We start from the raw sequence: 12,006 nt of genomic DNA on the forward strand, positions 1-12,006 counted from the left end.
TTGTCATTTGTTCCCTTCATCCAAGACATTGATATGAAACACTTGAATTTGTCATTCACTCTGTGCCAGGTTGTTCAAATTCCCTGAGGTCTTTACTGGAACTATATAGGTTAACAGTCCATTAATTTATGGAGCTTCAAGAATTTGCATTAAATAGCAAGAGTGTTCAGTTTCTTGGGTGATAATCTTGCTTTTCAGGGATTCCCTCTGCATACTTATGCATCCTTTGCTAGTAATCATGTGGTTCTTGGGGCTAAATTTTGAGTTCAGAATCAGAATCAGGTTTAATATCACCGGCATATGTTATGAAGCTTGTTAACTTAGCAGAAGGAGTACAATGCAATAGATGAAGAATATAGAAAAAATAAATCAATTACAGTAAATATATGTATAGTGAATAGTTAAAATAAAAATAGTGTAAAAACAGAAATAATAAAAAAAGTGAGTTAGTGTTCATAAATTCAATGTCCATTTAGAAATCAGATGGCAGAGAGGAAGAAGGTGTTCTTGAATTGCTGAGCATATGCCTTCAGGCTTACCTGATGGTGGTAATGAGAAGAAGGCTTGTCCTGGGTGATGGGGGCCTTTAATAATGGACGCTACCTTTCTGAAGTGCTGCTCCTTGAAGATGTCTTGGATACTGTGGAGGCTAGTACCCAAGATGGAGCTGACTAATTTTACATCTTTCTGTAGCTTCTTTTAGTCCTTTGCAGCAACCACCACGTCCACCACTCCCCCATACCAGAAAGTGATACAGCCTGTCAGAGTGTTTCCCGTGGTACATCTGTAGAACTTTCTGAGTGTTTTAGGTGACAAACCAAATCTCCTCAAACTCCTAATGAAATATAGCCGCTGTCTTGTCGTCTTTATAGTTGCATTGATATTTTAGGACCAGGTTAGATCCTCAGAGATATTGACACCCAGGAACTTGAAATTGCTCACTCTCTCCACTTCTAATCCCTCTGAGGATTGGTTTGTGTTCCCTCGTCTTATCCTTTCTGAAGTCCACAATCAGCTCTTTGGTCTTACTGACATTGAGGACAAGTTTGTTGCTACGCCAATACTCAACTCACTCCTGTATGCCCGCTTGTCTCCATCTGATGGCATTTGAGCTATGCCTAGCTCCACGGTAGTGGGTATAGGGAGAGTACAGCAGTGGGCTAAGCACACATTCCTGAGATGTTGATCCCCGTGTTGATTGTCAGCAATAGGAGATGTTATTACCAATTTGTGGTCCTCCGGTTAGGAAGTTGAGGATCCAATTGCAGAGAGACATACAGAGTCCTGGGTTCTATAGCTTTTTGATCAGGACTTTAGGAATGATTATTCAAATGCTTGAATGTCATTTTCTTACACAAATCTCTGCTACACAAAAATGTCCCATTCACCTGTATTACATTCTGTATGAGGACAGTCTTAGATATGTTTTCTTCCCTTATGATTTCTTGATCTATCAGGGTGTATATTACTTTCTCCCCTAGCCTTTTTCACCCATTCTTACCAGGTGGAAATTTGAGAGACTTGTTTCAGTGACAATAAGGTCTTATGAAGATGGAAATAAGTAGAGATGGAGGAATCCTAAGCAGTTCAGCAAAAATATTGGTTCCAGCATTTAGCACTTGAGACAGAACATAGCCAGAACAAATGAACACTTTAAAGCCATCAAAACTGGCCTTCTTGCTGTAATTTTTCAATAATTAATCTACAATTCCTGCTATCCTGAATAGTAGCCTTAAAGGAGTACCTGTGAAAAGAAAATCTGAGTATTCTAAATACAAAATGTCTCTAATATGAAAATGGTTCTTGCACAAATACATATTTAACAATACTTTGAAGCTTATCATAGTTGCCAAGATATTGAGAGTTTTCCTTTAAATTTGAAAAACAATTACTGTTTGGAAAGTTGGTGTTTTATATCCATTAGTTTTGAATGTAGAGAATTAAGTATTTTTGTTAAGACTGTGGAATGTAATTGTTAAATTTTGTTTTTGGTCCTGCAGCTGGCTCAATGGGCTCAGCAGATCACAGATTCAATTTGGCCGATATCCTGTCTCACAATTACACTCCTCAGGAAGAAGAGGAGACGCCTGAGGCAGATAAATCGTTTGAAGATCTGGAGAGGGTAATTTTTTAAAAAGTTCTCAACTAACCCTGTATATCTTACTGGTATAAGCCTAATGAGTCGTTTTTCAACAGCAGGTGAAACAGATTGAATACTAGCAACGTGTCTCAAATGGATGAATGATGTGATTCTCTTTTCATCTTTGTTTCTATGTTTCTACCACTTATCCCACCCAACCCCCACCCTCTCTGCAGCATCAAAATGTAGATGAGAAAGATAGTTGATATATAGAATTCTTTGAATGTAAAAGCACTCTATCTCCTTGATAATTGATCACGGGTAAAACAGTTCACTCTGTGTTCAATACTTTAGTTATTTAATCTAATTGCTGGCAAACATAGTTTGAACAGTGTCCTATAACAAATAGAATAATTTAGTTGAGATATTAAGCACTACATTACAGAGAACAGCAGAATGAGAATTTGGAACTTAAAAGTTATTTAACAGATAATTTAAATACATTTTGGCTAAGATTGTACCCTAAGTGTTTTGTAAAATATCTTAATGGTATTTTTTGTATTTGCATTCAAAAGCCTCAAAATGGGGGAAATGAGGAAATATGGTCAATTAATATTTATTTTAAATTTCTTAAGGAAAGTGATGTGCCTCTGGAAGAACTTCTAGCACTTTATGGCTATGAAGCATCTGATCCAATCTCTGAACATGAAAGTGAGGGCAGCTCTCCCAGCGAGCTTGCTGATAACTTGCCGGATATGACCCTGGACAAGGTTAGCAAATCGGAACTCTTAAGAGATCAATTAATAAGATAATCATACAATACAAATACTGGCTCTTCGGCCTACCAAGTCTGTGCTGATTATAAAGCACCCATCTATACTACTCTCTCTTCAGTACATGATCTATGGCTGCCTTTGCATTGGTGATTGAAATATTCATCTAATCGGGGTACCCAACCTGTGGTCCACAAATTCCCTGTTTAAATGTATTGGTCCATGGCATTTAAAAAAAAGTTTGGGAATCCCTGATAAAGATACCAATGATTTGTGAAAAATGCTACCATCTGTGGTGAAATCATTCTTGTATTGCCTCAATCATCAACCTCTTCCCTTCGATCTATGCTGTCTAATTTCAGACATCTCTGCTTTTGGGAGAAGTTCCTTCCTATATATGTTTATACTAAATTACTGCCGTTTTGTAATTTTATTACCTCAAGCAGTTTCTCAGCTGCTCACCCCTACTTCAATTTCCGCTGCTCCAATGAAGACATCCAATCTCTCCTCATAACTAAAATACTTCATCCTAGAGTATTTAAAGTACTATTGATACTCAGCTTAACATTTACAAAACCATTGTTCTAACTCTCTTGATGTTCTTTAATTAAAATAAGTGCATGGAAGATTTGGAAGAAGGGAGAGATGCAACATTTTTGATAAAGTTGTTGAACAGTACAACACAGAAACAGGCCAATCAGTCCATCTAGTCTGCGCCAAACCATTAATCTGCCTAGCCCTATTGACTTGCACCTGAACCATTGCCCTCCATATCTTCCCATTCATGTACCTATCCAAGTTTCTCTTAAATGTTGAAATTGACCCCACATTCACCACTCATGCTGGCAGCTCGTTCTACACTGTCACCACATGTTCTGAGTAAAGAAGTTCCCTCTCGTGTTCCCCTAAACATTTTACCTTCCACCTTTAACCCATGAATGCTAGTTGTAGTCTCACCCAACCTCAGTGGGAAAAAAAATGTTTGCATTTAGCCTATCTGTACTCCTCATCATTTTGTATACCTCTATCAAGTCTTCCCAGAACCTTCCACGTTCTAGGGAATAAAGTCCTAAGCTGTTTAACTTTATCCTATAACTTAGGTCAATAAGTCCCTGAAACATCCTTGTATATTTTTGTCTGCACTCTTTCAATCTTATTTATTTCTTTTCTTTAGGTAGGTGCCCAAAATTGGACACAATGCTCCAAATTGGGCCTCACCAACATCGTATACAATTTCAGTATAGCATCCCAACTGCTGTATTCAGTACATTGATTTATGAAGTCCAATGTGCCAAAAATTTTCTCTATGACCATATCTACCTGTGACGCTATTTTCAAGAAATTATGAATCTGTACTCCCAGATCCCTCTGTGCTCTACCACTCCCTTGTAAAACCTACTGTACCCTGGTTGGTTCTGTCAAGTGCAAAACTTCACGTTGTTAAATTCCATATGCCATTTTCTAGCTAATTTTTCCAGCTGCAAGCTTCAATAGACTTCCTCGCTATACTACACCCCCAACCTTGTGTCATCTGCAAATTTGCTGATCCAGTTTACCACATTATCATACAGATTGTTGATACAGATGATGAACAGCAGTGGACCCAGCACCAGTCCCTGTGGCACACCACCAGTCACAGGCCTCCAGTCAAAGAAGTAATCATCTATGACAACTCTATAGCTTCTTTTGTGAAGCCAATGACTAGTCCAGTTTACTACCTCATCTTGAATGACAAGTGACTGAACCTTCTTGACCAGCCTCCCATGTGGCACCTTGTTAAATGCCTTGCTAATTTCCATGTAGACAACATCCACTAATTTGCCTTCATCAAATTTCCCTCTACCTTCCTTGAAAAACAAGATTGGTTAGACATGACGAACCATACACACAATCATGTTGACTATCCCTAATCAGTCCCTATCTATCCAAATACTTATATACTGTATCCAGTCCCTTAACATACCTTCCAGAACTTTTCTACTACTGATGTCAGGCTCACTGGCCTATGATTTTCTGGCTTACTCTTAGAGTCTTCCTTAAACAGAACAACATCAGCTATCCTCCAGTTCTCTGGCACCTCGCCTGTGGCTTAGGATATTTTAAATATCTCTGGTAGGGCTCCTGCAATTTCTGCACTAGACTCCTACACAGGGTCCGAAGAAGCACCTTTACAGGTCCTGAGGATCTATCCACCTTAATTTGCATCAAGACAGTAAACACCTCCTCCTCGGTAATCTGTATATGACCTTGCTGCTGCATCTACTCACACTTGTGGACTCTGTGTCTATCTCCTGAGTAAATATAAATGCAAAAAAAAATACATTTAAGATCTCCTATCTCTCTTCTGGCTCCACGTGTAAATTAACACTTTGATCTTTTGACGACTACTTTTGTCCCTTGCTATCCTTTTGCTCTTAATATTTTGTAGAAGCTCTTAGGATTCATTTTCAGCTTGTCTGCTTGAGCAAAATCATGTCTTTTTGCTCTCATGACTTTTCTTTTAAGTGTTATCTTGTTTTCTTTTTGGTGTCACTTAAAAAAAAAAATCACTGCAGATTTTTTTTTACCACTCTTCGGTACCCTCCTCTCTCTTAAGGCTCTGGACACATTTGGAACTTGCATTCTATAATGAAGACAAATTTTTTTGTTGTTCATGCCCAATTATTGTGGAACAGTGTTTAATGGTAAATGTGTTGATTACCATCTGAATCTGCATCTTCGTCAACAAAAGTTCACTGCTTCACTGCATTTTGTATTCTCCACCATCTCTGATGCTATCTTTGGCTTAAATGGCTTCCTTCTAAAGCTAGATTGATGAAAGGAAAAAAAAAGCATAGTTGCAATTTTTACCATAATCTACATAACTATCAGCATCAGTTGAAATAGTTCTGATGAAATCCATTTCAATGCAAACTCCATAAGATGTAGGATCAGAATTAGGCCATTTGACCCTTTGAGTCGTCTTTGCCATTCAATCATTCTAATTTTTTTAAAGCCTCATTCTTCATCTTACTTCCTGTAACCTTTAACCCCCCTTATCATTCAAGAACCTATCAATCTCTTCCTTAAATATACCAAATGACTTGGCTTCCACTGCACTCAGTGAATTCTACAGATTCATCATCCTCTGGCTGAAGAAGGGTTAAGTCAGGGTATATCAGTGGTTTCTTGTTGGTATGGCTGAAGGGCCTATTCCGTGCTGTAAATTCTTGTTCATCTCAGTTTTAAAGGATTGTCCATTCATTCTGAGGCTATAATATGCCCTTGTATCCTAGACTTTTCTATTAATGGAAATATCCTCTGCTTGTCCACTCTATTGAGGCCTTTTAGCATCCTGTAGGTTTCAATGAGATCTTCCCTTATTCTTAATTCCATGGAGAGCCGGGTAAGGGACATCAAACGCTCCTCATAGGTTAAGTCTTTCATAACACAATTGAGTTTGATGTGGAAGTAAAAGAGTAAAAAACTAACATGGCTTGAAATTTGTTGAGGGAGAGGCAGATCATAATTTCTCTTTTTTTCCATTAATTCACTTACATTAGAGGTGGAAAATATTTTTCTGGCCTAATTATTAACTCTCTCAACTTTTGAACTTCTGAAGGACATAAAGGTAAATGTCTGTTGGTGGCTGGTTTCAGGGTTAGTCCAGCACTAAATATGATATGAAAAGAAATTTGAGCTGTGCAAATCTACTGAGAAAATAAAAGTGAACTGCTAAAACAGAAGCAGTTAACAAAATAAACCTACATAATAGACCTATTCATTTTGTTGACAGGAACAAATAGCTAAAGATCTTCTTTCTGGAGAGGAGGAGGATGAAACCCAATCTTCAGCAGATGATTTGACTCCATCAGTTACTTCCCACGAGGCATCAGATCTTTTCCCTCACCCTCTCAGATGTAAGTTCTGTGATACTTTGCTTTATAAAAACCCTAGGAAGGTTGCTATTTTAATATGCGGATTGCTAATTTGAGCCCCTGTCATTCTAATCCTAATTTCTCTTTTTATTTTCCTTTAATTGACCATACATTAGAGGTGGAAAGGATTTTTCTGGCCTCGCACATTCTGAAAAAATATGGAAGTAAGGAGAATGATTTGTGAATATGAATAATTTGAAGGAAAAGGCCTCCCTACCAACCATCTCAGTTTTAAACTAGTTATGTTCAACAAACAGGCTTTGTCAAACTGACAGAAAGCATGGGGGTTAAATAGTTGGAGAAGAATATTGGCGATGTCTGATAGTCATTCCAAGTTTCCTTGTGATCAAATTACATTAACTATCATTAATCTGATGTCCATGTCCTTTTTCGTTTTGAAGCCCCTTTAAAATTGTGTTCAGCCATCTGTGCCGCTTGTTGTTCTTCATATATTTTATTGTTTAGAGATACAGCACCACCCAATTACACCCTTATGATCATTTAACCTACTAACTTGTACATCTTTGGAATGTGAGAGGAACCTGGAGGAAACCCATGTGATCACATGAAGAACGTACAAGCTCCTCAAAGTCAGCAGCGGAATTGAATCTGGGTCGCTGGTGCTGTTACAACGTTACGCTAACTGCTACACTAATGTGCCGCCCAAATTGATCAACCTTTTTTTAAATAGTGCAATCCAAACAATTTGGTCTTGAAAATCTATGGCGTGTAAACAAATGGGTAATTTCCAACTTTAAGATTAGAAAACATTAAATTTCTATATATAACAAGAGAAAATCTGCAGATGCTGGAAATCCAAACAACACATACAAAATGCTGGAGAAACTCAGCAGCCCTGGCAGCATCTATGTAAAAGAGTACAGTCGACGTTTTGAGCTGAGACCCTACGGCAGGACCTGTACTTTGTTCCATAGATGCTGCCTGGCCTGCTGAGTTCCAACATTTTGTGAATGTTACCTTTTATATATCTTCTGTTTTGAGAAAGGAGTGCAGCAGTTGAACTTTTAAGTCTAACCTTTAAGTCCTGGTATTCTATCTTTTGTCAAGTACTTCCAGATTAATGTTGTGACATACTAGGCAAAGTTTTTTTTCAATTTGAATTTTAGCATGAATGCTTTACTTGACACAACAGATCCTGCTGTACCATTCACTTAAGTTATGGTTGATCTAACTTGATCTCAGCTCCACATTCTCAGTTACCTTTCACGCTCTTGCTTTCAAGAATCTATTTAAGAAAAATTAATTTAAAGACTGCATCAATTGCCTTGAAGGAAGAGGGCTTCAAAGTCTTAATAGCTGCAAAAATATTTTTCTTAATGGATGATCCTGTGGCGACCCACTTCCCGGCGCACTCGAACCGGCTCACAAAGTGGCGCATGCCGGCATTGAGGCCGGTCGCAAAAAGGGCGCCAAGCCTGTTTCACCAGCAAGGGGAAAAGGCCGCGCGCAGGACGGGACTATGAATACGCGCCCCCTACAGCATTCCACCCGGGGAGGGCGGGATCAGGAAGGCTTTAAAGTGAGGCCGCGAAGTTTGAATAAACCTCTTTTTGCAACTGCAGCTCACCGACTCCGTGTCGGTATTTCAGCGCTGCGTGTAGCACACCGCTACAATCCCTTATTTTTAAGCAGTGATCCCTAATTCTAAAATCTCCGAGAGGAAACTTTCTCTATACCTTATCCTGACCCCTCAGGAAATTGTGTTTCAGTCAAGTTTCCTCTCATCACTCCAAACTCCAGTAGATTGTAGCAGATTTATCTCGGGGCAGCACAGTAATGTAGTGGTTAGTGTAAACTTTACAGTACAGCTATAAGATCGGAGTTCATTTCCTGCTGCTGTCTCTAATGAGTTTGTACGTTCTCCCCATGACCATGTGGATTTCCTCCCACTTTCCAAAGACAAATGGGTTAGGGTTAGCAAATTGTGACTGCACGACGTGCACTGATCTGCAGCTCCTCAGAGACCATATTAAGGAACTGGAGCTGCAGCTCAATGACCTTCGGCTCATACGGAAAAATGCAGAGGCGATAGAGCTACAAGGAGGTAGTTGCAGGAGGCAGGTACCTGGAGGAGTGCCAGTAATACTGCTTTCGATGCTGTTGGGGACAGTTTACCAGGGGCGGGGGGGTGGGGGTCGCGCGCAGTGACTAGGTCTCTATGGCTCCAAAAGGAAAGGGGAATAAGAGGACTGCAGTAGTGAAAGAAAAGAAAATTCTGTGGACATGAACAAGACACCCAGATGGTATGTTGCCACCCAGGTGCCAAGCTCAGTGTGACGAGAGCACTCGGCAACTGAAGTCCTTACACATGTGTATTCACTCACACACAAACATTGCGTTGCCATTCTGCTGCTGCTGTTGTACTTCGGTGCCTTCCCTGGTATATCCTGTAATGAATCCAATGTTTCCCTCTGCATTTTTACATACACTCAGAGTCAGACACCAAAGTTGTTCTTTACTTGTACTTAACTGTAAGTCCTAAACTGAGCTAATGCTTTCGGTTTGGCTTCATGCTACCTTTCCTGCCATATGTGACAGAATATTCTATTTCCTTAGTAATGAGGTTGTGTAAATGTGTATATGTTATTTGTAATCTGAAATTAAGGTAGATACTTATGTTTATTTTGTAATGATTGTAAAAGCATATTCTGATTCATGTATAGTCTTAAGATAACTTTGTCGGTAATTGTTAAATTTGATGGTATCCTGGTGCCTAAAAAAAAAAACAGGGCTTATCCTTTCAATATGGGAGAGAGATAGGGGCTGCCAAGAGTTCACAATGGACAAGAATAAGTATGGAGCTATTATTGTGTTTCCTGGTAGATATCTTTTTTAAGTATTGGCATTTTGCTTTTCACTAATTTTCCCTAGATTTCGATTTTTGACACACCTAGCAAACACCCTTGCACTAAAGTACTAAGCAACTCCAGGCATTTTTCCTTTACCCATAACCCACGTTTAACAGTCAGGGACATCTTGGATTGGGTTGGCAGCATTCTGAAGGAGGGGAGTGTGAGCAGCCAGAAGTCCTGGTACATATGGGCACCAATGACATAGGTAGGAAAAGGGAGGAAATCCTGAAGAGAGAATAACTTCTTAGGTAGAAAGCTGAAAAGCCAGACCTCCAGGTAGCAATCTTGTATACAAACTGCCCCATCCTCAGCCCTATCACTCCTGTTCCCATCCCCCTATCAAAGTAGTTTGTACCCTCCCCAACAGCTCTAGTAAACCTGCCAACAAGGGTACTGAAACACACCAGTGAGGGTAAGAATAGGATGATTTGTTAGGTGAATGCATAACTGAAGAACTGGGGGCAGCGCTTCAGATTTCTGAATCATTGGGATCTCTTCTGGTGAAGGTAGGACGTGTAGAAAGGGAAGGGTTACACGTAAACCTGAGGCAGACCAGTATCCTTGTTGTTGTTGTTATTGAGTCCTGACGAAGGGTCTCGGCCCGAAACATCAACAGTGCTTCTCCTTATACAAACCCCATTTCTAGAAAAGTTGGGATATTTTCCAAAATGCAATAAAAACAAAAATCTGTGATATGTTAATTCACGTGAACCTTTATTTAACTGACAAAAGTACAAATAAAAGATTTTCAATAGTTTTACTGACCAACTTAATTGTATTTTGTAAATAAACACAAATTTAGAATTTGATGGCTGCAACACACTCAACAAAAGTTGGGAAAGAGTTAAAATAAGATTGAAAAGTGCACAGAATACTCAAGTAACACCGGTTTTGAAGACTCCACATTAAGCAGGCTAATTGGTAGCAGGTGAGGTATCATAACTGGGTATAAAAGTAGCGTCCATCAAAGGCTCAGTCTTTGCAGCAAGGATGGGTCGTGGCTCACCCCTTTGTGCCAAAATTCGTGAGAGAATTGTTAGGCAGTTCGAAAGGAACATTTCTCAACGCAAGATTGCAGAGAATTTAGGTCTTTCAACATCTACAGTACATATAACCATATAACCATATAACAATCACAGCACGGAAACAGGCCATTCCGGCCCTCCTAGTCCGTGCCAAACTCTTAATCTCACCTAGTCCCACCTACCCGCACTCAGCCCATAACCCTCCACTCCTTTCCTATCCATATACCTATCCAATTTTACCTTAAATGACACAACTGATCTGGCCTCTACTACTTCTACAGGAAGCTCATTCCACACAGCTATCACTCTCTGAGTAAAGAAATACCCCCTCGTGTTTCCCTTAAACTTTTGCCCCCTAACTCTCAAATCATGTCCTCTCGTTTGAATCTCCCCTACTCTCAATGGAAACAGCCTATTCACGTCAACTCTATCTATCCCTCTCAACATTTTAAATACCTCGATCAAATCCCCCCTCAACCTTCTACGCTCCAATGAATAGAGACCTAACTTGTTCAACCTTTCTCTGTAACTTAAGTGCTGAAACCCTGGTAACATCCTAGTAAATCGTCTCTGCACTCTCTCTAATTTATTGATATCTTTCCTATAATTCGGTGACCAGAACTGTACACAATATTCCAAATTTGGCCTTACCAATGCCTTGTACAATTTTAACATTACATCCCAACTTCTGTACTCAATGCTCTGATTTATAAAGGCCAGCGTTCCAAAAGCCTTCTTCACCACCCTATCTACATGAGACTCCACCTTCAGGGAACTATGCACTGTTATTCCTAGATCTCTCTGTTCCACTGCATTCCTCAATGCCCTACCATTTACCCTGTATGTTCTATTTGGATTATTCCTGCCAAAATGTAGAACCTCACACTTCTCAGCATTAAACTCCATCTGCCAACGTTCAGCCCATTCTTCTAACCGGCATAAATCTCCCTGCAAGCTTTGAAAACCCACCTCATAATCCACAACACCTCCTACCTTAGTATCATCAGCATACTTACTAATCCAATTTACCACCCCATCATCCAGATCATTTATGTATATTACAAACAACATTGGGCCCAAAACAGATCCCTGAGGCACCCCGCTAGTCACCGGCCTCCATCCCGATAAACAATTATCCACCACTACTCTCTGGCATCTCCCATCTAGCCACTGTTGAATCCATTTTATTACTCCAGCATTAATACCTAACGACTGAACCTTCTTAACTAACCTTCCATGTGGAACTTTGTCAAAGGCCTTGCTGAAGTCCATATAGACTACATCCACTGCCTTACCCTCGTCAACATTCCTCGTAACTACTTCAAAAAATTCAATAAG

General features: G+C 39.6%; 1 protein-coding gene across 5 annotated transcripts in view; it reads left to right on the forward strand.

Moving 5' to 3' along the window:
• LOC140739777 (mesoderm induction early response protein 2-like) overlaps nucleotides 1-12,006 on the forward strand; it is an 80,743-nt gene that overhangs the window by 19,965 nt on the left and 48,772 nt on the right. For all 5 annotated transcript variants that reach the window (XM_073068287.1, XM_073068289.1, XM_073068286.1 and 2 more), the window contains 3 exons: nucleotides 2,001-2,122; nucleotides 2,716-2,850; nucleotides 6,629-6,752. In XM_073068287.1, coding sequence (XP_072924388.1) covers nucleotides 2,009-2,122; nucleotides 2,716-2,850; nucleotides 6,629-6,752 — 373 coding nt within the window. In that variant the 5' untranslated portion in view covers nucleotides 2,001-2,008. The remainder of the gene's footprint in view (nucleotides 1-2,000; nucleotides 2,123-2,715; nucleotides 2,851-6,628; nucleotides 6,753-12,006) is intronic.

Source organism: Hemitrygon akajei, chromosome 16 (assembly GCF_048418815.1).
Source record: "Hemitrygon akajei chromosome 16, sHemAka1.3, whole genome shotgun sequence".
NCBI classification, from domain to species: Eukaryota; Metazoa; Chordata; class Chondrichthyes; order Myliobatiformes; family Dasyatidae; genus Hemitrygon; species Hemitrygon akajei.